The following is a 21,984-nucleotide window of genomic DNA, read 5'->3' on the forward strand; positions in this document are numbered from 1 at the left end:
TTTTATCTGTTATCAATTTTATTCAAATATGGAACGCTAGACACGTCACCAGTCCCCCCTCAACGCAGCAAAGCAAGTGGGAGACCGGGGAGGGGTCTAGCCCGACACCATGCTGTCAATCCGCTTGGGTTCGAAGTACACTTCCGATTCGGTCTCCAGATTTGTTTACAAAAAGAGATCCATCATTCTCTGCCAAAAATTTTTCGGTATGAAAATAATGTAAAATGTTCATTTTCCCTTTCAGAAATTTATCGAGGCTTGCTTATTACAAATAGCGCTAACACTTTACACTCAACTAATCTAGGGTTAAAAACACTCATTAATATTCGTGTTGGCGGTGAGAAACAAAAACGTTAATCGGAAATAAAAATTGGGGTAAACTAAGGTATTTAATTAAAAGAAATCCTCCTTTTGTATAATAGTAAACCGTTTCTTTCAATTCATGGAAGAAGTTGCAGCTCCCAGACTGATGTTTTTTAAATTTTATTTTTCGGACAAACAACTATTGAACACTTTGCCAAGCAACTAATTTCCTCTACTGTTGTAAACATAAAAATGCAACTTTTTTTTTGTTGTTGAATATTTAAAAGTTCGTTTCAATGCCTTTTCATAGCTGCCGTTTGTACAGAGATGGTATGGTTTGTTTTTTCCTCGCGAGAACATTGGCAAGTTCTCGTAGTTGGCGTGAGTTGGCATAGCGTTGTTGGGTCTGTAATGTACAGTGTGTTGGTGATTTAACTACTCTTGACCAGTTCTTCATCCTTGGTACCGTGTTTGATAATACGACAGAACCCAACATAGTCCAGCATACCGCGGTCATCGATAGGCGCACCGACAAGCATTTGCTCGAACTGTTGAAAGAACAGAACAGAATAGAAAAAGATCACTGTTCTGCCGCCAAAAAGATGGTTGGCAAGCAGGTAGGCCTGTCAAAAATGGAGAGATGGTAAGGCTTGTCTGAAGCACTAGGTCAAGCGAGCAATGAAATTATTTAGTAATCAAAGTAAGGGACCGAGCACAATTAACGGCAGGGGGTGGGCAGAAGAGAAAATGGGGGTGGGGGCACGAAAAAAAATGAGTGTTCTTGGGGTGGGCCATGAAAATTCCAGGGAAGGTAAGGGGTGTTCCACCAAAATTTTGTACACCATGACAGATAGAGAATATTTTTCAGCATTTTTGTTCCTTGTTGAAGCTGGAGTTCCTTGTTAAACTTCTCGTACCATGATGAAATACCAAGTCTAACCATGTAAACCTTAAAATGCAGTTGTTATGTGTAAAATGAGCAATATTATTATTGAAAGTTGACTTGAGCTTGTTAGACTAACTTGGAGATGTGCAGTGAACACTGTCATCATTAAAAATAATTCATGTCTAAATCAATGCTTCAACTATAACAACTATAACAGCACTGAATGAACTTGTAGATTGTTTGTAAGGTATTTGGTAATTTCATCATTCTTTGAGATTAAAATATCACAACACAATACTGAAAAGTAGCCGTAGTTGTTACAAGTAGTAAAGCTTGAACATATCTTATTTTGTTTGTTTATTATTTATATACTTATTTATTTATTATTTATTTCAAGAATGCAAGAATGTTGTTTTCACTAAAGCATATATTTAAAGTTATAAGGATTATATATATGTTTACAACTTTGTACCTATGTAATCTTTCTTTTTTGGGAGGGGGGCCACAAAAATTTTGTTGCCGGTGATGGGGGGGTGGCACTAAAATTTTTGCTGGTGTTAGGGGGGGGGGCTGTAAAAAATATATGCACCACATATATTTCACTTCCAGCCCCCCCTGCCGTTAATTGTGCTCGTTCCCTAAATAACAATTACACATCGAACATGTTCACATGTTCATAAAACAAGCTTAGACTGTTTTAGGCCCGTAGCTACCCCTCACTATCTCTGTGTAGTATTTAAAAAAAACAGTCCATATCCGTTAATTGTCTACCCTAACCCCCTCCCCTATTAGCTACTGCTACCGATCGCAGACGTGGAGGTTATCACCCTGACTAAACAACTCGCTAACAGTCCATGGTCGCTTGACCACGTGGTCTGAGGTAAACGTTAATTGTTTCTGTTGAAACAAAATTACCATCAAATTTGGTTTTCCAGTTGTCACTCCGCGAATCTGAATCTAAACAGAATTCGAGAAAACTGCCGTTAATTTAATTATATGCGCCATATCATGGTTCTACAGCTTGTTTTCATTCGTAGAGTGAACACAAAAAAATTGGAAACGAAATCCGTTCATAGATTACTGTATCGAAAAGAATACAGACTATGATTAAAGAAGTGGCTTAATAGAGTTCAGGACGTTTAAAGTAAGCGAAATATGTAAAGTCCTAACCGATACAAGATAATTGGCCGACCTTCTTAACTGTCGACATAGTACGCACGAGGACATTACAGTATCACACGGTCACGAGCCCGTGTTTTTCTGTATCGAATTACTCCCACGGAAACTCCCAAAGAATGCAACTACTTTTCCAAAAATGTCAAGCATGCAGGAATATTTGACTGGAATATTTGCCTGGAAATATGTTTACAAAACCTGACTGACGTAGCCGATGGAAATGCCAACTGTGGTGATAAGGTTGACGGTCTTAACTTGTACTACATGGACTCCTAGTAATTCTGTACATTGCGAGCAAGAACCGCTTGGCCTTTGCAAAAGTTGGCATTCATTTGGAGTCGCAGATATATTAGCAATCCCTTTAAAGTGGAGGAACTATGATAATTGGATCAGTATCAATGCTACACAGCGGTTGCCTTGACATTGAGACATGCACTAATTTCGCGTATTATTTCACAACAGCGTGTTCTTGGGTTCAGCTGGGTCAAACCGCGGTGGTTTTGCGTTTCTGAAGCACGTGGTCGCTATTTGACTTATATGTAATCACGCAGATAAGCGTCGTCAAAATACAACTGCCGTCAATACAATCCTATTACAGAAAGTTCTTCACGCTAGAGACGGAGAACGGGTCAACTGGTGAAAGGAAACTCGCATATACACGTCTGTCAGCACGAATGTGTTACTTTTGACGTCACTACACATAAAATTTCTGCTTACCTCTTCTTGTGTGAGACGATCTCCCCGATTACAGAGGGCATCTTTTAAGCTGAGAGAGAGAGAGAGAGAGAGAGAGAGAGAGAGAGAGAGAGAATCATTTATTGTTAACTATTTCAAGTGATTTCTGTCTTAAATGAGGTTCACGAACAGGAAAGCCTACTCATTCGCTCCAAAATGTATTTGGACACACTGATATGTCGTGACGGGCCCTCTTAAATTAATGATATCTTTTGGTGTGACGTCTACATGATCGATGATATCACACAGGGCGGAATGTAGTTCCCAGTGCACACACTTCCAACACATTCCGTATGGTAAGAATCTAAAGCATGCTGAGTGATGGATCAAGCTTTCATCGTGGATAAAAACGCTCCTGAGAATTCACATGCAAACTGTTGAAATAAACCATACGCTCAGATTTCTACTGTACTTGTAAATTTCATTTTCGCCTCACATCATCTACTTCAAAAATCTGGTGAATTTTTGGCTGCCTTTATCACTCTTCATGATACAAGAATCTACGTGAGGTGACACACTTACTCGTCTTCAAATATCAAACCACTGGCGTCATCGTCAAGGGTTTTGAATGCATTTTTGATGGTCTCTTCCGGGTCCGTACCTGAGATTTAAAAAATTAAAAGTTGCGTGTCAGCAAGCGATTAGAAAAGTGTCCCACTGCTTTCGTAAACGCAATTACACCTAGTTTTTGCTCTGCATTTCACAGCAGCGAAGCGGTGAACGCATCACAATGTCTGAAATACTGTGACAGTGGGAACTGGTGAAATCAGTGATGTCGAGGTATATGACAACTCGAATGTGAGGCAACCTTGAAGTATATGACACACTGTTGTATGCTAATCACAGATCTTACCGTTTAATTTTTCACCAAATAACGTAAGGAACATGGTGAAGTTGATTGGACCGGGGGCGTCGCCTACCATCTCGTCTAGAATTTTAGGCTGTGGATCTTTACCTGTGAATAAAAAATGGCACAAGACGTTTAAATTAACTATAACTTGATGTACAAGCTCTATCGTGTTTCTATAATTCTGTCTTGCCTAAACTTTATGTTAATTTTACAGCTGCATCATTTTGGCCTGGTGTATTAGCCATCTGTCGCCCACATTGTAAGGACAGGAGAGGTCAAAAGGTCATTGCAGATTTTTCTCTGCAATAATGGAGGCGACCCTACCTTATTTGGGAAACTAGCATAATAAACAAGAATTTGCCCAATTGCTATATTGGTACGGTTCAAAGACCAATATTATTTACTTGACCAAGTGTCTACTCGATTCGTTTTGGGGCTAAAGTCATTGAACTGGCCACAGGCAGCTTTATCTACGGTCAGTTACACCGAGATTCCCCTTCGCTAACAACATTATCCTTAGGGGAAAAGTTGTATCCCACAAATAAAGATGCTTACCCATAGACGCGAACATATCATGTAAATCTTCTTTATCGATGAACCCGTCTCTGTTCTGATCTATCAACGTGAAGGCCTTGAATGACATGAGCAAAAAAGAATATTTATGTCGAAGATGTGGCGGGTAATTGTAGTGTAAGTGAAATGGATATGAACTAGTTTTTCGGCAAATCAATTTAATGATTGAAAATACAACTTTGAAACGTAAAGAAATCAAGTATAGAGATAATCAGTGGTTTGTGTCAGCAGTTCGTAACCTTTGTATGGAATTTGGTCTCCTTTTGTTTCATGACAGCGCCCTCTGGAGGACTTAACGATGTCAAGGATAACAACCTCAGCAGGAATGTCTGGAATTCAAGGATTCCTCACCCGGCCTCGGGGGCCAAATTCACAAACATAAACTTGTTCGAACATCCAAACGAAACGAATAGTCAGGGGTGAGAAATTAGAACAAAACGTTTACAAATGTATGAAATGAAAATAAAAACTTTTTTTTTGAGAATAATAACTTTAGTCAAAAGGTAAGACTTGATAAAACGGGCGAAGACAAACGGCAAACTGTAATCGTAAGGAAGATACCATAAATTACAACTTGCTCTTAACTCATCCAATTCTATTTACGAGACTATATTTTCGAGTGTCTCTTACTTTCATTTGCTCAAAAGTAGGCGAAGTCACGCGTGAACAGACCGAGAGCCGACGTGAATACAACTTACATGGAACCAAACTGCTGAAGATGCATTAATGAGAAGAATTCAATAACTTGAAAAAGGAGAGAATATGTCCAACTATTTGAAGTGTACGTGAATTTGAACGAATCACAACTTTCCGCTTTCATTTTTTCAGTCGTTTGATCACGTGTCTGTTTGTCTGAAGGTTTCTCAGGCAGCGCATATTCTTTATTTACGTGCTGGGATTTCATTTTTCCTCGTTACTTACCTCCTTGAACTCCTGGATCTGCGACTGGTCGAACATAGCAAAGACGTTACTAGTTGCACGCTGCGCGCGCTTCTTTTGCTTGCCACCTGATCTTGCTTTTCTGCTTGCCTGTTCAAAAAATGAAACATAGGAGACAGGCATTAATATGTTTTCTCATTCCATTACAAAAATATTTAGTTTAAATTTAGCGAACCACTACATCATGTTTATCTGATCCGCTTACAACAGTGGCCTACGCCCCTACCCATCGACCTTACGCGACATTGCCTTGATCACGTGACCGCCGTCTTCTTGAGCGATCTCAATCGCCATCTTGGATTTATAAATGTCATAGTTACGTGGACGGAACTCAGAAAGAAAATGTACTCTGCAAACTTAATGCAAGGTTTGGCATTCGATTTTTTAGACTTTTTGCTATTTTAGTTTCCTTGCGTTTTAAGCTTTCCCGTGTTACTTCTCAATCCGAAACAAACTTCAATAGACTTGTTCACTATCCGGAATTACAACTAAAGGAAATTAATGTACGGTTTTATTTGTCTATTTGAGGAAATAGAAGCAATAGGACAGCATTAAACAGAGAGATTTAAGGACCCATGATTATGTATCAACGTTCCAAGCAGTTGAAATGTCAATTCCGTCAATCCGAAAACAACTGTTAAGAAAGATCATTTTGATAAATTTACAGAACTTTGTTCTTATCTAATATGACGTGCATTTTCTACTTGTGTATTAAATTTTATGCATTGACTACATTGTTACAGTTTCTGAAAGAATTGGGCATCTTAGAAAGAATATTTGAGTGTTTTGCCCCAGATGAGGGCGCTTTGCGTGACTACGGGGAAGTTCCATCTAAACTTTTACTGTTTACATAATGCTTGAACTTCAAGTTTAGTAGTTATGTAGTTTCAAAGGAACTTTATCTGAGGTGGTATGGTAGACGCTTCGAACGGCGGAACATAAATAATGACTGTTCCTTACAGTATGGCTGGTGAGAGAACTTTCTATAATCCCCGACGAACCTCTCCAAAATTCCAAACATACCGACACGAAACGAGACGAGGTTCAGATAAATAAATCGGAATAATGTGGGTTCTATTCTGCAGTCCATATCAACGGAAATGGCCTGCCTGTCTTTCTGTGTAATGTCAAAAAACACCGAGGCGTAGACGACATGTCCGTATACTGTACGGTGATATTGAATTAAGAATGCTGACAAGAATTCCAAGAATGGTCCCACTTTCTCTTACTGTACAGTGTCTGCTCCAACGAAGACATTGCTCATCTTCTTTTCAAAAAAATACGTTAGCTTAAAATTCCCAATTTCGTGAACATTCTCGACTTCAAAGGAAGTCATTAAAATCGCAAGAGGAAGACAAAAAAGTGCTTACCATGGTTGCTTGTACGGTATTCCAGAGGAAATATCCAAGAGTTTGGAAAGCGGATCAGAATGAGACGGGCACTGAAACTCGGATCTTATGCCAATGCGGGATGACTTCTCCTAAACCAGGGGGTCTGCAAACTCCGGCATTGACCATTTTCCCCGCGGGAAGGGACGGATCATTCCGGAGGGGAAAATTGAAGGAAAGTAGTTCCTGTCAACAGAGATTTTAGGCTGTCCCCGACTCCTTTTATTCATTCTCCTTCGCTGAAATATCTTGTTTTGAAACATTTCCAAGCTTCTTAAAGTCAATCAACAGAAATCATCTTTCTTGCGAAGCTGTTTTCCCCCCGCGACTGTTGTTTCTTGTGTCCAGGCATGAGACCAGAATAGCAGAAATTGTTTATATCCTTATTTAGGTATGGGCCGGTAACTTAATCCTGGGCCACGCCGCGGCTGTGCGGCATTCAAGACATATGGTGATAGTCGGTAGTATATGTATCATGGTCACCCTACCGAGGGGGCCAATCCGAGTAAATTTGAGAAACAATTCTGCGGATGGCGTCGATTAATAACCATAGGACTTGAATTTTCGAATGTCACTACAGGGTTGTACAGTATACTTGTACACTATACTCGTATACTTGCACCAGTGGTCATATCACCGATTTTAATAAGCGAATAAAATATCGAAACATATGTATCAAATACACGATTCGATGAATCGGCGCATAAGGGTGCACGTTATGGCATTGGAAATTTTCTCTCAAATCGATGGTCCGTGTTGATGCACTTTGATAAAACGAACTGATTTGTCTATGTCTGACATACATTCGGCAAACGTCATAGATAACCATTACCAGGGCTAATTTATGGAGCATTCGTTTCCTTTTTTACTCTTCATATGTTATCATTTCCCTTCAGCTAATCTGTTATCTGAATTCATTTGAACTGTTTTCGCCATAACCCTTCCGTTGGTTTTTATTACAGATGTATACTCTCCACCAGAAGTAAAACTTTACATCAAAATGATCGAGTAAGCCCAGTGTCTGTCATGAAGGACATTGGTTCGTTTCCTTATACGGCCATGTAACTGTATGCGTGACGTCAGCGCTACGACTACTTCATTTTATCGCCATAGCAGCAGCCATCGCTTTCCTTCTTGGCAACTGCGCAGACAGATGAACATCGACACTTCCGTTCACGCTGACGCATCAAAACTGTGTCAGTTTCTGTGTATCTGGTGTGATTTCTCGCAGTAGATCAGTTTAGCGGTAGTTATGAAATTAAACACCAAATGTTGGAACGGAACAAGAGTGCAACGAATGCAAGATATGGTCTTATGGCCGCTTCAACTACCGAATATATTATGGCTATACCCGGTGTTGGTACTACTTCAAATTTATGCAGTGTAAATGACACTTACGGAATCAAACTATAATTATTGACAATACCAAGAATATACGTTGGTATTGTTGTTACTAAACGTGTAGAACATAATGACACGGAGTAGGTTAAAGTGCGCATGTCCAGTACAAGTGTTTAAGGGTTTCATTTGCATTCCTGTGGTTTTATCAAAAATGCAAAACAGTGCAAAAGTTTCGTTTTATTTCGGTGCACACTATCGGGGAAGTGTTTTTGAGGTTTGTTTCACTACCGTTTCTGGCAAAGGAAAAAACATAATCGCATTTAGACTTGCATACCAACGAACCACACTTTCCTATTTTATCGAGACACAATTATATACATTGCCCTTACAGAAGTATATAATATTATTTCCCTGCTTATCAGGAGATTTCGCGAGAAGTTAAGTTTTAACATACCTGAATTACAATGACTGTCAATTTATTCACAGCGTTCATACGGCAAAGGTTTTTAGGATGAGGTGAACGTTGTATATGCACAGAAAATGCGTTATTGAATTAAGCAATAAACCACACCCAGCGACAGTATACCACGAGATTTTGACAAGTTCACGAAATAAGTACACGAGCGATAGCGATGGTCAAAATAGAGTGGTATACCTGTTGCTGAGGTGGTTTATTACTCTTACATCATAATATTAAATTAAAATTCTTGCGTCAAACGTCAAAAAGGGAATTTTCTTTAAGCTGAGAGCTCGTGCCTGCTCCAACCATGCTATATTGCAAATATAGCACGTTTGTTTTCACGTCTTGACCAATCAGATCACAGTATTTGCGCCATCAATACACTGGTATGATATAATCCGTGGATATCACACTGCAGTTTCTGTGGAATACCGCCAATAATGTGCTTTTGAAGGTGTTTATTTCAGGCTCTTAATTTTTTATTCCAACTTTTTTCCTGTCTTGCCTTTTACCATGACTTGGTTAAAGAGAAACTTGAAGTTATAATGCGATGTTGAAATTTATTGCCCTATTGCGAGATCGGTAATGCAAGCTTTTTCTGATGATAAAATCTTAAGTCAATGGACCAACCAATTATCGTCTTAATGGTTTGGTGGAGGTGATGTCATTTGATGAATTCTTTCGACAGAAAGTCTGAAAGGGGAAATCGTTGATATAAGGTAGTTGTCGCAATACGTTTTAAATTACAGCGCCCAAGCTTTTTGATGAGGTGTTTTTTTTTAAACAAGACCTAGCTAGGGTCTCAAATCTTTACTCGTTTGTCTTGGTGGCGGTTGCCATTGGTTACTAGCCTGTCACTGCTATGTATTGGTTTCCAAGTATCCGTCAGATGATTGTTGCTATTACCATGGGTGACGCTTGTCCTTTTGGAGCGTTCATTCATTATGGCTAGGGATGAGCCGGCAAATTCTTGCGCCTTTGTAAAAATTATTAAACCCTTAGCATCCTCCTAAATTGATGGACCCTATAGAGAGTTGGCAAAAAATTCAGGACCCCACAATTGCAGTTAGTATTGATAACTTTCAAGTTGTTATTTTACTTCTTTGTGTAATTTACAGTATATTTAAATCTTAAGTTCAATTTTAAACGATATTATTGGCCAGTATACATGTAACTGTGCTTAGATATACTCTCTGTGAGATTTTTTCATGACTCTGCACTTATTTCAGATCTTCTATATATATCTTGGTATTTCTGCTTGCATAGGAGCTTGTCCGTCCTTAACTTGATTTAAAATCAGATGTCGAGATGGTGATGTGTCAACTTTTACTCACTCTCCGCTGCTCTCCTTGGCTGTTGCTAAGGAAGCGTATGCCATCTTTACATTTGATTTGAGTCAGCTCAGTCTGTCCTCTATAGACCTTGTTTTTAGTTATCTCTACGGTGACGGGATCTCCGACGGCCATCCTGTACACTATGACGGTTGTCAATGGTTACCAGTGTTTCTGCAGTCCCAGCTGCTCGTGGTAACGTGTCAATCTACAGCCATGGTTGCCATAGGCTATTACTCACACAAGTGATACGTCAACGGACGGTGCTTTATCGCGGTATGGCGCCACCCCTTCCGTTTTCAGTTCCCCTCTAGACCTCACCAGCACCATTCTCGCTGTTCGGAATTGACTGATTCTGCTCCGGAAGAAAGCAACATCTTCAGTCTTTCCTTAATAAAATACTCTGAGGGCATAGACCTGGTGACAGTATGAGGCGAGGGCAAGTGCTGTCAGCACAGTTTACCAATTACTCATTTCTGTGGGCTGTGGTACACTCGCCGTCTGCTATTGAGACCTTTGTCTGTCTTCCGTCGTTATTCTCCCCAATATCGGTTGCAAACAGATGTCTGTGGCCACTGTATGAGCTGTGATGTCTGTGGCCACTGTATGAGATGTATTGTCTCGAGCGGGTGTATTTTCATTTCTTCCTACTTCTTCACATTTCAGTGCATTTTTTATATTCTCTCAATGTATCCATGCGTTTGCATAGTTCCTGTTCCAAATCAAGATTTCTGCCGAGCAAAATTCAACTTTCAGACAGATACCATGGTAACGTTATCGCGACAGATTCACGTATTTCATATCGTCAGTCATTCAAGGCGGGACAGGAATGTTTCCCTATTCATGACCACTTCTTGTCGACAAGCCGTGTCATACAGCAGCCAGAATTCGTCAATTTCCTCCCCATGGGATCACTAATCATACCGGGAAGGAAATCACCAAACCCTAGAGAGCCATCATTTGACGTCATCGCAAGCCCATCTTTTGCGATTTCATAAAGGTCAAGATTTTACAATTTCCTTTCCGCAATGCCTTTACGCCTTATAAATGTTGTTGCGTCGTAAGCTATCATCAGGTAACGGGGGCTGGTAGTAACGTTGTCATGGAAAAAATGTCCTTTATTTTTTCCTTTTTTCTTGTTAAGTAAAAGTGATCCGACAATCAAAGTTTCTGCAGTATGTCTTCATTTCAAAATTAAGATAGCACTATTCAATATTGTTGGTTTTTTTGGGTTCCGCGTACCTAGCAAATTTTACAAATTCTTCTGTGTTTGAACTATTGCGTCTTTAAATGATTGCCCTTTCAAGTCCCGCTCAGCTGATCTGCCTGTATTAAAGTATTTCGTGCCTCGAAAATGAAAGACTTAAAGTTCTGCTCAAACTTTCCCCAAGCAAACTTTCAACCATTATCTTTAAAAATTAAGAATAAAAATCCGTGATCACCGTGCAAATGTTGGTAAATTACTCAATGTTTACCGACATTCGAAATTCAAAATGGCCACCATCCCTGTGTTCAATGGGGGGGGGGGGGGGGGAGAAATAAAATTCCCGATTTTCACAAAACTAAGCCTGTAAAAACTTTATTTACTCCATAAGCTTCAAAATGAACGCCACAAGTGGTAGACCAAAAAAAACATTGTAAAAATCTGATAGATTCTACGTTAACCTCCTTTTTGTTTTTAAAATGCGTTTGATCATATCCTTTGCTTTTGGGTGTTTCTTTGAATATTGACGCGGTCATATCATTGTTCTTGTAAAATAGCTTCCGCGATGATGAATGGTTTTATTAGAGTAAGCCGTGTAAAAATCTCGTAAATTGTAAGATTTTCATCCCAGAAAAACTTGATGTGATATATATATTGAATATCATTCATTTATCGTCACATGTATATGAATGAACTCTTAGCGACGTCGGTGCCAGGTGTTGCTACCTGGTTATACCGAAAGGCGTTCATTGGAAGACAAATTACACGCTCTCTTTACACGCTCTCATTTAGGACAATATGGTAAGAACTGCAGCGCTGATAACAATGAAATTTGAAACTGAAAATCTTTCAACCTGATGGCACAATTAGGCAGAACAGTAGATACACTCAGCATATAAAACTCGACTTCCCCATAGTATATATACATGTATTTGTCTGCGATTTTAATCCACACATATTACAAACGACTCTAATGCGCCGTAACACAGTACATGGCCCAAGGCATAAACAAAACATTCGAATCAGGTAAATGATAAGAAATTATACAGAACTTTCTTATAATTACTTTTTTCATATTCATAATCGCAAAAAGGGTCCTTCCAGAAGGACGTTTTATAATGCTCTCTAGTTTCAGAAGTAAAGTCTACAGTATTTCATTTATGTAAACACATTGCAGCACATGATCTTTGCATATTTATATTTTGCTACTCGGACATTTCTGCGTTGCGGTGTGCAGGTGTTTAACCATCTGGGGTGTTTAAAACAGCAAGTTGTATGGATTCACTGTAGTCACAGCCACTAGAAGAAAAAAATCACCTGGCTAGCTGTAAGCTCAAAGTACGGAGTTATTCATGTATTTATCAATAAGCCTTCTGTCAGAGTCCATAGCAAAGCGTCCAATGATGACAGATGCTTGCTAGAGAGCCCAACGACCCTATTACCCCGCATCAATTGCGCTTTTGGCGATTATTCTAAATGGTGCTGCATTGTTGATTCGATGAAAACACGCCAAAGACAACAAACACCAACTTCTCAACAAAGTGCGTATCACTATTTGCATTAGAAGAAGCTGTCACAGTGTTAACGTAGTATGCGCCTCGAAAGTGAAAGACGTATACTTTTGCTCAAACTTTCCTCAAGGAATATTTCAACCATTCTCTTTCAATATCAAGAAGAACATCTGGCGTCACCGTGCAAATTTTGGTACTAGAGAAGATTTACCCAAGATTTACCGAAATTTGAAATTCAAAATAGCCATCCGTGTGTTAACGTTATGCGGAAAAATAATTCGAAAAAACTAAGACGGTTTACATGTAAAGGTTTCTTACATCAAGAGCTTTAAAATGAACCCTCAAAAGTGGTAGATCAGAGAAGAATTTGAAAAGTTTGATAGTACCAATACCTGTCCTCGAGGCGTGTTCTACCTTAAATTGCCGTGGCGCAAGACGGTTGTGACTTATAGTTACCGGTCAACTATCAAGCTAGTCCGAATGTTCCTACTTTATGTAATGGATCAAAACAAAGCGATCATGGCGACCAATTTTAAACTCGTTCCTATGGTGCTTCGTGACATAACCACACATTCACCATAATCAAGGTAATTACTTTTTACGACTAATTACACAAATGAGAGGCGTTAGGCATTTGCGTTATGTTAAGCTAATAATATCACAATATCAATATTTAACGCTAAGAGAGAATGTGATAAGAGTTATGTCGAGAGAATTTTGTCAATAAAGACCCATGAATAAGGAATGTTTGTAAATTTTACGATGTGACAATGTTGTGTGAAGTTCAAATTAGACAGTCTACAACGTGTATATTGCTTTGATAATTCACACTCATGGACATTCAGCTTTCCTCGGGCTCTTTTATAGTAACGGGTTTCAATGAGGTCTAACTGTCACGGTGCACACAAGCCCACATCTTCATTATAATTCACGAATGATAGTTGGTAGTTCACTTATCTCATACTGTGAACATATTTCCGTCTTCATAGGGCTACCTCACCGAGTTTAGACATAGCAAAACACGACTCAGCCGCGTGATACCGGTAAACAATATTCCTTATCTTTTTCATTATCATAAAGGTCGTTGTCCGCCTAATCAATATGCTGAATTGCCTGTATATTGATAATACCAGTAATTATTATCTCATCGTAAATATATACTGATTGTTGTTCAGCGATATGACATGAAATGTTGTTTCTGTTGGTACATTACCGATACCGTTATTAAACGCTAAACGTCACTGTATAGATGGTGACGTCTGCTCCGCCATTTGTCAATGTCAATGTAACAGCTATATCTGGGTATGTTCAACCTTTGTCGCCGCTGCCGACGAGTGTAAGTGAAACCGGAGCAAGTGGTTAATTTAGACCTGCTACCTTCACTATCTCACTCAGCTGAATATGACAAGATCGATCTATGGTGATGGTTGGTTGATCAGAATAAATCCAGAGCCCAACTTTTAATTCGTCCCCTGTATGGGAGTCGTGCTGAGTAAATCGCTGTGTTAAATGCGCTGATCCCGATGGTTTTTAACTCTCAACAAAAACTGAAGTAAGAAATCAGTGTTTTGATTAACATGCTGTTCTCGTATGGAAACAGCGAGAAAAGAATAGATTGATACTGCTCAGTGAGATCAGACATGGTATGGGACTGCTAAGTTCTCCTACTGGAATAATCGTTGATCTGTTTGAGCGAACTTGTCATAGACAGTAAAGTGTCGTTTCTTCACCCTAGACATAATTGGTAATCATGGGGACGTCACTGCGTTTTTTTCACTTTTTTGTATTATCTATATATTATACCTTTGTAAAAAAGGTCTCTGTCCATTTCTTTCAATGTTGTGATTGTTATATTTTCTCTCCTTAAAGTTAAGATTACTTCTGGTTGTGTGTTTCGTTTCTATCATGGTAAACAAGCCCTTATCGCTGGTTTGGTTTTTCGTTATTTCATATCTCAAATGAAATGAGTTGAAACTTAGAAGACAATATGTACGGAGGCTTAATGAGGCCACAGGTGTAATTTTTAATTTCATACCTGTAATTTTTTTATTTCATACCTGTAATTTATTTTTCATGCCTGTAATTTTTATTTCATGCCTGTAATTTTTATTTCATGCCTGTAATTTTGTTTACATACCTGTAATTTTTATTTCATGCCTGTTATTTTTTTTCATATCTGTAATTTTTATTTCATGCCTGTAATTTTTATTTCATGTCTTTATTTTTTTTTCATGCCTGTAATTTTTTTTTCATACCTGTAATTTTTATTTCATACCTGTAATTTTTGTTTCATGCCTGTAATTTTTTTTCATGCCTGTAATTTTTATTTCTTACCTATAATTTTTATTTCATGCCTGTAATTTTTTCTTTCATTCCTGTAATTTTTTTTCATGCCTGTAATTTTTTTTTTAGTTTTGTGACCTTTAAACCTACCGGTACTGTTTGCTGTCAGCCTGGGACAAAAGCCTACCTTCGCCTCAAATATGGTATTGTTGAACCCAACAAATATCCCTTTTTACATGTGCTACTACTCAGTTGCCTCAAAATCGACGTTTATTTCACTACACGCTGAAAACATTTGTTTTCCGCACCGTGCTATATAGTGGATAGCTGTCACAAGACCTATACCATGATCTGTCGCCATCACCCCTTTTTCAGCAACTTTTGCACCATTGCAAACATGAAGTGAGTCGATTCCGAGTGTGTTCGGGTAGTGCATGTACTTGTTGGATTCAAGAATGCTAAATTTTGGGCGAAAGGTCAGCTTTTAAGTCAGGATGAACGCGGCAATCAGTACTCGTGGGTTCAAAGGTCACAAAACTAAAAAAAAAATTACATGCAAGTTTTGAATTTCGTACATCATACCTGTAATTTTTTTTAGTTTTGTGACCTTTAAACCTACCGGTCACAAAACTAAAAAAAAAAAAAATTACAGGTATGAAATAAAAATTACAGGCATGAAAAAAACTACAGGTATGAAAAAAAATTACAGGCATGAAATAAAAATTACAGGTATGAAAAAAAAATTACAGGCATGAAATAAAAATTACAGATATGAAAAAAAAATTACAGGCATGAAAAAAAATTACAGGCATGAAATAAAAATTACAGGCATGAAATAAAAATTACAGGTATGAAAAAAAATTACAGGTATGAAATAAAAAAAATTACAGGTATGAAATAAAAAAAATTACAGGTATGAAATAAAAAATTACACCTGTGGCCTCATTTAGCCTCCGTAAACATGTGAGTGGCTTGATGACGTAATCCCGAGTCTGGACTAGAAATTACGTCATCTGAAGTTGAATCTTGCACTTCATTGTCTACGGTTTCACATGTGAACAAGATTAGGACAGAGTTCTTTCAGCTGAGCGTCAGACACCAAATCCATGGGAATCATGCCATTAATAATGGGCAAGCCTCTCCTCTACAAGTTTCCAAGTTGTGCAAGTCAAGCGAGAGACAAGCAAAACGGGGGAACAAGACATGACATACGAACTGCAGCTGGTTTGTAGACTTTGTCAATCAAAAATCTTTCACGAAGCTTAGAGTGAAGATTTTTGATTGACAAAATCTACTGGAAATATAATTACAGTAAGCGCACTTTATTACAAAAACACTAGTGTCATTGTAATGTACTGAATATTTATAATGCACTACAATATGATTAACAAATCAAATACGTCATGATATAACTAAAGCAGAACGTGCTTTTAATGCAAATTTTTCATCAACACGGAAACCACACATATCAAAATCTTCTAAGAATTTTTACTGTATCTTGAAAAGGCTGTCCTTTCCCTTCCCTGCCGCTTGTGATAGTGTTTGAAACAATTTGTCGATCCATTTACGGCCTTGCTTTTATTGGGTTTCAAGTGGACTAGTGTCAAAGCGGGAATATTTATGGTACGATTTTGATCTGCTAGAAAAGGACTGGTTTATATATACATGTTTTACGATCTCGTGCAGACTATGTAAATCTTCACCGAATTGATTTTATATTTATTATCTTTTGGGTGTACATATGCGTACCTTAGCTCGTAAAAGTCATGACGATCATAATTTCTCGATATAAAAAAAACCCAAAAAACAAAAAAAAAAACGAAATAAACTACAATACATTCACCACACGTGGCTGATATTTTATAGGCTTCTTATCGCTTGAAGACCGCGGTCAATCAACCTCGCATTCAGATTTTGTATTGAAAATGCTTGAGCAACAAAGGAATGGTATTCTCTTTTCGGCGTTTATGAGTCTGTTATTGCGGTTTTATTGATATTACACCGTAAAAAAGGATTATCTTTAGCGCTTTAATTACAGGATTGAGACTTAACATGATCACATACTTGCACAAATAAAGCTTTCATAATTCACGGCAGACATTGCAATGTCGATGTGTGTCAGCAATCACACTTACCTCCATCAGACAAAATGTCCCAGGAAGCAACGGTTTCAGATTACTTCATTTTTTATTACTCACGGCAGTAGATCTGAAACTGTTTGTCTGATGGGTTGGTCATCGTAAAATACAACGCTCTTTTTAAGCATAAAAACAGCCATTACGCAGCGATAGCAGAGGGTCATTTTCTAGGCAATCCTGCCGAAAAATAATATTATCCTGTCAAATGTAATCATAGTGCATTGCGATATTTACTCTCAGTTTAAGCGCTTTCTCGCTTACGATAAAAGTAGTAATAATATCACACCGAGGGCAACGTCTGGAGTGTATGAGAATCTGTCACGCGAATCGACAAGTCCGACATTCCGGTAACAGGGATAAAGTGTACATATTTAATAGAGTTCTTTCTTTCGAATGATTTATAAAAATAGTTGATAGCTTCTGAAGGTATAAGTACAAAAGTTCGAAAAGCTGTCTTTGCACAAATATAGTTCTAGGCTGAATATTTTTTGATATTAAGATGATAGAACGGTAATCATTCAACAATTTTTCTTTTTTTTTAATGTTTGTACTTGGTTTTGAGTTGATACTTGGGTATTGCAGGCGATAATCGTCTAGAGGTTATGATAAATAAATGTTATGTATTACATAGTTTTTATTACCTGTGTCGTTAGTGTGCTGATTACTTTTATTTACCCTTGCTATCTCTGTATAGTATTTCAAAGGAAGCAGTCCTCATCTGTTGATTGCCCTCCCTAATCCCCTTCATTAATTTGTTCTGCCACTACCGATCATCAGGGGGGGGGGGGGCGTGTCGCCTTGACCAAATAATTCGTTACCAGCTCAAAGGGTGACGTCTTTTACGTTATTAACTGCTAACGAGTTATTTGGACAGGCCGAAATGCAAATTGATGAAGGTGAAGGAGATTAAGGAGGGTAATCAACAGATATGGCCTGTTTTCTTGGCAATGCAGTACAGAGATAGCAAGGGCGGAGTAACAGGCACAAACACGACACAGGTAAGGCTTGTATAATAAAAAATGTTTATAGTAATACGTTACATTTATTTATCATAGCTCCGAGACAAATATTACTTGCAGTAGCCTGTGGTATGGTTATTGAGAGGATCTTCAGGTAACAAGGTCATGTAAAAATTCAGATTTCTGTCAAGAATTTCTTTCTTTTTTTCACAGAGAAGTGAACAACTTAGGGTTCAAGGACAATAAACAACCCTTTCAGAACAATGTGAAGAATTGAGTTTGTAGTGTCCATAAAGTGTTTATCTTTAGGAATATTTCTTGGTATTGTTGACATACTGATATGTCATACAGTTTACAAACCTTTATGAAAATCAGTCTCAAATCAATGTCCAAAATCTTAAAATATATGAACACACTAAAATTGACAACGAGGCACGCTTTATCCAGCATACACACATGGACATCTGTTTCTGATGAAAATAGTGATCGGAAATATTATATAGTTGCGTCAGAGTGTGGCAAAAATGAGTTTCAGTTTAAATTTCCTGTCACATGATCCTTTTTGAACACGACGACAATGAATTCAATTCATGAAGTTGACTTCTCAAAGATCATGGTGTTTTGAAAGTGAACATTAGAGGGGTTAATATACAAATTTTTCACATAAAACGTATTTTGGAAGCACGAGAGATACCTTGTTCCGAAACCTGTACTTTCGAGTTGAACTACAAGGCATCCTTGCCAAGTTCAGTATTGTTGTGAAGTGTAGGTTAATGATAACACTGTCAGAAGGATTGATGGCCAAGTCTGCCTTTGGAGTTAAGTTGAAACCGTTCAAATGTTCTCGATAAAGGACAAGGTCTTCGGGAAGGTCAGTCTGAAATTCGATTTGTCGAAGGTAAAAAAGATTCAATGAATTGAGAACGATGCCTTCCCGGTGTAAATCAAAGAGAGCAAAAGCGGTATTAGAGTAATAGGTCCATTAGTGTCCCAGGGCTCTGACTCATGACTGGCCTGAGGGCTCTGTGAGGCAAAGATTCAAGAAAATGGTTATCTTTGATAGTCATCTCTTACTGTAAAGGTTAAGACAAAGTGACGTTGCGTTCAGAGGTGGATGTCAGAGTGACAGAGGGAATCTGTTTTCAAATATATGTAAGATTCGACTCCTAGAACGCTGGGAAATAATCCTTCATGGGCAACTTTGTTCGGCCAATGATAATATCTGCATAAACTCTGGATTTAGTGAATAATAAGATTAATGAGATCACTGCGAATTTAGACAGAGACATGTTATCCAAGTACCATCTCAGCTGTCAGGAGAGAGAGAGAGAGAGAGAGAGAGAGAGAGAGAGAGAGAGAGAGAGAGAGAGAGAGAGAGAGAGAGAGAGATTTTATGTCAGTTGTTTTTTTACGTTCTTTCTATAGATTGCAAGGATCTCTGGTAGAAGGACAAAATGCACGCAAGGATATTTTTGTAATACTTGCTTGTTGAACGCGAGCACATAATTTATTTCAGATATCTTCTCCTTATATTGTACGTTAAACCAGAAATATCCTCAAATAGTTAGACTATTCCTTAAAGCTGTTCTATGGAGTTTATGAAGTTACTCTGTACCACAGTAATACTCCACCACTGTAGATGTATGTACTGGCGTAACAATATGATAACGGTTTTTTTCTTCCAAATGCAGGTGACTCTGTACATGACATTCTGTGACCACAAGATCAAGAGCTTTCGACAGATCACGAATCCTGTCATCAATATTAAAAAAGAAAGCTCACCGTTATTTGCTTTAGATTAATTGTTATAAATAATTCGAGCACCTTGCTATTTAAGAGCGATTGGGGTTTTAAATTTCAGAAGTCAAGTCGCGATAAACAACTTTTCATTCCTTTTATACCTTATGAAGAAATAACTTGTATAAGAAATGCATATTTACATTTTGTATACTTTGATCTGTAAAAGTGTGTCAAGAAGATCCTGTTTTCCTCCTTCCCGTGGCAAGAGGTATTTGTAGACACACCCTTGTGTTTGACATCTTGAAGTCAGTGCCACTAGAAAGCATTTCGGCAAAACTGTACCGGAATCACTGCGTCAGGAAATTTCATTCGATTGTCTTTACCCCGCATATCCTTTAAAGAAATAGCCGGAACCCAATAAAGAACGCATCACATTTTATTTTAATATTTGAAATAGTGCAATTCACCCGGATTTTTGTAAATAAGTAAGTGTATGATAACACTCAGAAAGACAATCTCTGTTATTGCAGTGCCATTTTTTTGCAAAGCGCGGAGGCGGTGAAATAGGATAGTCCTTTATCTCTGTCAGTGGGTGTATTTAGTTACCTTGGTGATATCATCAAGGTTTGGCGTGATCATTTCCAGCGCCTTTTCATTCGTGACTGCTGACAGTCGTGACAAATGTCAAGTTAAGCTTGATATATACCTAACGATACAGCCGATTGTGAAATGATCATCATGTCATCAAGCACGACGATTGGCCGAGGAGGAGACAGTTTGGTCAACAAGCCTTCAAGGGTGAATTTTGCAAATAGAATATGTGAACATGCGACACTCGATAGTACATCAGGTGAACGCTACTTTTATGGATTTAGAGCTAGAAGCCTATATATGCTTTTTTTTGAGGCCGTCGAGTAGAGTTTCACAAACGCTGTAATCGGCAGGGTTGTTATGCTAATTCGGCGTATGACGATATTCGATCACTTCTAAGTTCGTCTATCGGGCTATCAAGATATCTTGGTCGTCTCTTCGTTCTAAATTAGAAAATACTTTTTTATAACGAAAACAGGCGTTCTGTATCAGATGGGCTTTCACTGTTGTCATCACGAAGTTCCCCACCTTTGATGCAATGGTGTTGTTAAAAAGAGGTTTACCCCTGGTTTACACCTATCTTGGTGGACAAATATTAAACGCACGTTGAGGGTAGACGTCACGAGAATTTGAATCTGCGATAATTTGTCTGTTTAACACGATTGGAACTTATTTTGGATAATTGGATAGTGAACTAATGTCCGTTTAATCTGCAAATGTAAGCTCATCTGCTAATTTTTAAGTTATACTCTTGTTTTTATGAGTAATTTGTAATACTGCAACATTCAACTATAGGGCACCCAGCACTTTTGATAAATTTGAAAAATATCAAGATCCCCAATTCTCCCGAATTAGTTCCAATCGTGTTGTTTGTAAGAGATCTGAATAAAACCCCGAACATGTTTTATCATATGCCATGCTTTGTCAAATGACGATGTGCTCAATTGAATTAAAAATTCATGTGTCCTTGTAAATAGCCATAAATCCCCAGGCAAATATGCATGTTAATATTTGTCACAACAAAATCACACTGTGATCTGAATTGAACTTTCGCATCAAAGAAAATTACCCTTCCGTCTTTGTTGAAGCATTACTTACATTCCAAGTTTTTACGTCGATTGGGATACTAGTACTTTTGAGTCTGTAAGTTTTGAGTTTTTAGCTACTATAGACTGTAGTCTATAGAAGCTATCGGGATGGGTATCCGTCCGGCGTCTGTCCTCTGTATGTATGTCCGTTTGTGAGGCGTCCGTCCACTCAAATATCTTGAGAACCGCAGTACTTACTGATTTGATATTTGCGTAGATGAAAAATATGATTTTGAGAAACTTTTTTAATTTTTTGATATTATTGAAAATATGCAAATTAGCACCAAAAAAGGTGTTTTTGGTAAAAAATCTTCATAACCGCTGGTCAGACAGCTTTGTTATTTGGTATACAGGTCCCTAAGTATAACCCAACTTAGATTTGTTCAAATTGTGATGAAATATGCAAATCTGTATTTTTAAGGAATTTTTTTGTCATTTTTGGTCAAAATAAGTCTACATATATTATGCAAATTATGCAAGCCATACTC

General features: G+C 38.1%; 1 protein-coding gene across 1 annotated transcript; it reads right to left on the bottom strand.

The window, feature by feature from the left end:
* Positions 1-6,970, bottom strand: LOC139119876 (myosin regulatory light chain 12B-like). The gene is made up of 7 exons (XM_070683810.1): positions 6,833-6,970; positions 5,445-5,552; positions 4,506-4,581; positions 3,954-4,055; positions 3,623-3,701; positions 3,083-3,131; positions 1-851 (listed from the first exon to the last, which is right to left on the bottom strand). Exons 1-7 carry the CDS (start codon positions 6,833-6,835, stop codon positions 735-737), a joined length of 534 nt encoding a protein of 177 aa, XP_070539911.1. The 5' UTR covers positions 6,836-6,970; the 3' UTR covers positions 1-734.
* Positions 6,971-21,984: the final 15,014 nt, after the last annotated feature.

Source organism: Ptychodera flava, chromosome 20, assembly GCF_041260155.1.
Source record: "Ptychodera flava strain L36383 chromosome 20, AS_Pfla_20210202, whole genome shotgun sequence".
Lineage (NCBI taxonomy): Eukaryota > Metazoa > Hemichordata > Enteropneusta > Ptychoderidae > Ptychodera > Ptychodera flava.